General features: G+C 51.3%; 1 protein-coding gene across 2 annotated transcripts in view; it reads left to right on the top strand.

Annotated features, from left to right (window-relative positions):
• Nucleotides 1-4,560: 4,560 nt before the first annotated feature.
• Nucleotides 4,561-6,000, top strand: part of necab2 (N-terminal EF-hand calcium binding protein 2) — a 279,429-nt gene continuing 277,989 nt past the window's right edge. For both annotated transcript variants that reach the window (XM_072547576.1, XM_072547575.1), the window contains exon 1: nt 4,561-5,080. In XM_072547576.1, coding sequence (XP_072403677.1) covers nt 4,586-5,080 — 495 coding nt within the window. In that variant the 5' untranslated portion in view covers nt 4,561-4,585. The remainder of the gene's footprint in view (nt 5,081-6,000) is intronic.

The raw sequence follows: 6,000 nt of genomic DNA, 5'->3' as shown, positions 1-6,000 counted from the left end.
GCAAAACAGAAAGACCCTGAGCTTCCTGTTGCCTATTATCGTGTTCCCTGGCCAACATCTGTCTTAGGTTTGCTGCAGTGCTACAAACCGCAGCACAAGCTGGAAAAACAGTACTTCATTTTCCACTTGGGGGACCCTGCAGCCCTCTAAACCCTTCCTATTCATATACCCATCCAAATGCCTCTTAAATGTTGGAATTGTACTAGCCTCCACCACTTCCATACATGTACCACCCTCTGCGTGAAAAAGTTGCCTCTTAAGTCTCTTTTATATCTTTCCCCTCACACCCTAAACCTATGCCATCTAGTTCTGGACTCCCCCACCCCAGGGAAAAGACTTTGTCTATTTATCCTATCCATGCCCCTCATAATTTTATAAACCTCTATAAGGTCATCCCTCAGGCTCAGACGTACCAGGGAAAACAGCCCCAGCCTATTCAACCTCTCCCTAAAGCTCAAGTCCTCCAACCCTGGCAACTAACTAACTTACAAACTAAAGTCTCCTGCTAGGAGGACACTGTACTCCTGACCTGAAAACCTCATACCTCTGAACTGAAGTGGAAACTACACTCGCAGCCCTGGGTTTATTTTCTCTGTCTGTCACAAACTTAGCAGTATGAACATTTCATCAATTAGCACCACTGGTACCCGCCAGTCACTTAACTTGATCATGTACATTTTTGTAAATTATATATTTAAATCACTGTTCTAAATGACTTTCAAACCTCTTATAAAATAGTTATGATCAGAAAAGTGAAACATCTACTCCTTTCTCTCTCCAACTGTTCTCCTTTCTCTTTGGGCTCTACCCCTACCTATCATTTACTCTTTTACCCCATGTCTCCACACTATCTACTGCATATAAACTGAGGAAGGAACACTTAACCCAAAACATTAACTGATTTCTCTCCACTGATGGTGCCAGATAGGCTGAGCATTTCTAGCAATTTCTGTTGATGCAGGAGAATTACTTCTTGCTTTGTTTGCCACAATTTCATTTGACCAGAAAAACATAACACATTTTTTCCATATACTGGGCCCAGTCCTCAATGGAATGGTCACACAATTCAAGCTTTACAAACAAAAGCAAGGTGTAAGAAATGCTTACCCCAACTTCAAAGATGACTCTTGCGCACAGAATTCTCATCACCACCAAAATAACTCCACAGAGGCTGGTATCTCATCAACCACTTACCCTTTATTTACACACGAAATGACTATGGTACTGCCTCAGAGACTGTCAATATCTCCAACACTCCCCTAGTAGTCATAAAGCTGTACAGCACAGAAACAGGCCCTTTAGTCCAACTCAGCTATGCTGATCAGGGTAGCACAGTGGCAAGCATTGCTGCTTCACAGCAACAGGGACCCAGGTTTGAATCCCAGCCTCAGGCACATGTCCATGGGGAGTTTGCACATTCTCCTCGTATCTGTGTGGGTTTCCTCCAGGTGCTATAGTTTCCTCCCACAGTCCAAAGAAGTGTACATTAAATGAATTGGCCATGCTAAATTGCACCATAGTGTTCAAGGATATGTAGGCTAGGTGTATTAGTCAGCGAAATGTACAGTTATAGGGTGGGGGGATGGGTCTGAGTAGGATACTCATTGGAGAGTGAGTGTGGACTTGTTGGGCCAAATTCTGGATTAGTGGTGCTGGAAGAGCACAGCAGTTCAGGCAGCATCCAAGTAGCTTCGAAATCGACGATTCGGGCAAAAGCCCTTCATCAGGAATAAAGGCAGTGAGCCTGATGCGTGGAGAGATAAGCTAGAGGAGGGTGGGGGTGGGGAGAAAGTAGCATAGAGTACAATGGGTGAGTGGGGGAGGGGATGAAGGTGATAGGTCAAGGAGGAGAGGGTGGAGTGGATAGGTGGAAAAGGAGATAGGCAGGTAGGACAAGTCCAGACAAGTCATGGGGACAGTTACTGAGCTGGAAGTTTAGAACTAGGGTGAGGTGGGGGAAGGGGAAATGAGGAAACGGTTGAAATCCACATTGATGCCCTGGGGTTGAAGTGTTCTGAGGTGGAAGATGAGGTATTCTTCCTCCAGGCGTCTGGTGGTGAGGGAGCGGCGGTGAAGGAGGCCCAGGACCTCCATGTCCTCGGCAGAGTGGGAGGGGGAGTTGAAATGTTAGGCCACGGGGCGGTGTGGTTGATTGGTGCAGGTGTCCCGGAGATGTTCCCTAAAGCACTCTGCTAGGAGGCGCCCAGTCTCCCCAATGTAGAGGAGACCGCATCGGAAGCAACTGATACAATAAATGATATTAGTGGATGTGCAAGTAAAACTTTGATGGATGTGGAAGGCTCCTTTCGGGCCTAGGATAGAGGTGAGGGAGGAGGTGTGGGCACAGGTTTTACAGTTCCTGCGGTGGCAGGGGAAAGTGCCAGGATTGGAGGGTGGTTTTTCCTGCCACTGCAGGAACTGTACAACCCACCCTCCAATCCTGGCACTTTTTTAGGGGCGTGGACCTGACCAGGTAGCCACGGAGGGAATGGTCTTTGCGGAAGGCGGAAAGGGGTGGGAGGGAAATATATAACCCACCCTCCAATCCTGGCACTTTCCCCTGCCACCGCAGGAACTGTAAAACCTGCGCCCACACCTCCTCCCTCACCTCCTCCCTCACCTATATCCAAGGCCCTAAAGGAGCCTTCCACATTCATCAAAGTTTTACTTGCACATCCACTAATATCATTTATTGTATCCATTGCTCCTGATGCGGTCTCCTCTACATTGGGGAGACTGGGCGCCTCCTAGCAGAGCGCTTTAAGGAACATCTCCGGGACACCCGCACCAATCAACCACACCGCCCCGTGTACCAACATTTCAACTCCCCCTCCCACTCTGCCGAGGACATGGAGGTCCTGGGCCTCCTTCAACGCCGCTCCCTCACCATCAAACGCCTGGAGGAAGAACGCCTCATCTTCCGCCTCGGAACAATTCAACCCCAGGGCATCAATGTGGACTTCAACAGTTTCCTCATTTCCCCTTCCCCCACCTCACCCTAGTTCTAAACTTTCAGCTCAGTAACTGTCCCGATGACTTGTCTGGACTTGTCCTACCTGCCTATCTCCTTTTCCACCTATCCACTCCACCCTCTCCTCCCTGACCTATCACCTTCATCCCCTCCCCCACTCACCATTGTACTCTATGCTACTTTCTCCCCACCCCCACCCTCCTCTAGCTTATCTCTCCACGCTTCAGGCTCACTGCCTTTATTCCTAATGAAGGGCTTTTGCCCTAAACATCGATTTCGAAGCTACTTGGATGCTGCCTGAACTGCTGTGCTCTTCCAGCACCACTAATCCAGAATCTGGTTTTCAGCATCTGCCGTCATTGTTTTTACCTTGTAGGGCCAAATGGCCTGTTTCCACAGTGAAGGGATTCTATACAAATATCCTAAATTGATCTAGACCCATTTGACAGTATTTGGTCCATATCCCTCTAAAATCTTCCTATTCATGTATCCATCCAGATGACTTTTAAATGTTGGAATCGTACCCAACTCCACCACTTCCTCTGGCAGCTCATTCCATACACACATCTTCGAAATGAAGAACTTGCCCCTTAGGTCTCTTTTCATATCTTTTCCCCTCTCACCTTAAACCGATGCCCTCTAGTTTTGAACTCCCCTAACCTGGGGAAAAGATCTTAGCCATTCACCCTATCCATAAAGTCACCCCTCAGCCTCCACCCCAGCCTATTCAGCCTCTCCCTATAGCTCAAATCCTCCAACCCCAGCAACATCCTTGTCAATCTTTCCTGAAGACTTACAAGTTTCTAAAGATCCTTCCTATAGCAGGGAGACCAGAACTGAATGCAGCATTCCAAAAGTGGCTTCACCAATGTCCTGAACAGCTGCAACATGACCTCCCAATTCCTGGACTCAATGCAGTGTCCAGGTTAACAGCCTTAATCAGGGAACTCATCTGGGATGAAGGCCAGCCTGCTGACCACCTTACAATCGGTGCACGTGCCTGTGATGGTCTGTTAGACAATGGATACCGTCATGTCTCAGCCTGTTATCCAATGGCAGGTAAGCCTGGATCTGGGCAATGACTGACAAGTCGAGAGAGGGGGCGGGGCTTGAATTGGGGAGCGTACGCTCGGGGGAGGCGTTGGGCTTGGGTGCAGGGGGCGGAGCTTAGCTGGAAGGTGGGGGTGGGTTCCGGTGAAGTGGGCGGTGCTCCAGTGGAATGGGCGGCACCTTTATTCGAGGTGGGCGGGGAGAGCGAGCAATCACGGGGCGCGGCTTCAGGGAAAGGGGGCGGTGTTCCGTCGGAGCGGGCGGGCCCCCGACGTCACGTCGCTGGGGCTCGAGGACGAGGGGCGGGGCACGGGGAAAGGAGGGCCGTGTGCAGGAGTTGAGGGGGGGGGGGGTGAAATCCGTTGCAAGTGTCGGGGCTCGCGGCCCAGGGGGGGATGTGGGCGGGGATTGGGAACGTGTGGGTGTGGGCCATGGAGGCGGGGCACTGTTAAGTGGGCGGGCCTCCAGGGTGGGGGAAGGCGGGGCTTGGTCGAGGGGGCGGGGCTGTAGGACCATCCCTCGCGCCGGGCGGAGGGACGGTTGGAGAGCGCGGTCTTGGCGGTGATGCCGAGCGGGGTGACGGGGGAGCCGCTGCCCGTGTGGCGGTCCAGGGCTTGCGCCTGCGCCGCTCGCTGCTGCCTGCTGGCCGTTGCCGTGGCGACCGCGCTGGGCGGCCTGGCGCTGTGGTCGTGTCGCCGCCAGCTGCTGCTCTGGCTGGAGGGTCAGCCGCTGCGGGCCGGCCTGCTCCTCTTCAGCGCGGCCTTCATCGTCATCTCCTTCCCCTGGACCTGGGGCTACACGCCGCTGAGCCTGGCCCCGGGCTACCTGTACGGCTTCCAGCTGGGGCTGGCGGTGCTGGTCTTTGGGGCGGCGGTGGGCACCCTGGCAGCTCATCTGGTCACCCAGCGCTGGCTGCTGGCACCCATGGGTGCCCTGGTCAGAGCCAACGCCAAGCTCAGTGCCATCATCCGAGTGCTGGATGGCACCGGTGGCCTTAAGGTGGTCTTCCTGGCAAGGCTGACGCCCATCCCCTTTGGACTCCAGAACGCAGTCTTTGCAGTAAGTTGGTACTTTGTGAGTTCTTCTTTGTCTCCTTTATCTCTGTGGCCTCCTCCATCCCACAACCCTTGGAGATCTCCACGCCTCTCGCCTCTGGCTTGACCCTCTCTCCCTCTGCCCTGACGTTTCTCTGTCGTTGGTCAGCGGACTCACGGTGCTGAGCGATGCCAACATTGCAGGTTCGCTACCTGTACCAGCTGAGGTCCCCTTTAACCCCTCACCTTCTGCTCCTCACCGCCTGTCATCTGTCAAATGAGAAACAGTCTCGATTTCTCTGGGACTGTGGCCACTTTCACTGTGTGTTCCTCGCTGACTTCTCCAGATTTCTGCCTACGCCTCCCTCATCCTTTAAGATCACCTAGAAACCTGCCTCTTTGACCAAGCTTTTGATCACCTGCCTTTGGTATCAAACTCTGTCTGTCTTATTAGTCTTGGGATATTTTGTAATATGTAATTGTTGTTTTTGTTGTTGTCAAAAAGTGTTCCGTTTCAGGATATGAGAGTAATCTTGATTACTGATGCAGTGAAATTCACAGAAGAATCAGATAGAAGTAGGTTGGTTTCTCAATCCTGCTCCATTATTAGAAAAGGTTGTTGCGTATTTCCTCCTGCCCAATGACCCTGATTCTCTTGAAGATACTGTCTAACTCAGCCTTGAATCTATTCTATGACTCAGCTTCCTTTGCCTGTCTGGGATGGAGAATTTCAAAGATTTACAGCCCTCCTAAACTGTCTCTTCACTGGGCAACTCTAATTCTGAAATTGTTTTCCACAATACTAGATTCCCTCACAAGAGGAAACATCCTCTCATTATCTACCCTGTCAAGACCATTTAGAATCTTAGGTTTCAATGAGATCATCCTCATTTTTCTAAACTCCAATGAGAATCAGTTGAGCCTACTCAATCTTTACTTGTAGGG

Source organism: Chiloscyllium punctatum, chromosome 26, assembly GCF_047496795.1.
Source record: "Chiloscyllium punctatum isolate Juve2018m chromosome 26, sChiPun1.3, whole genome shotgun sequence".
Classification (NCBI taxonomy): Eukaryota; Metazoa; Chordata; class Chondrichthyes; order Orectolobiformes; family Hemiscylliidae; genus Chiloscyllium; species Chiloscyllium punctatum.
The sequence above is the reverse complement of the archived record's forward strand: the minus strand, read 5'-3'. Positions and strand labels throughout refer to the sequence as shown.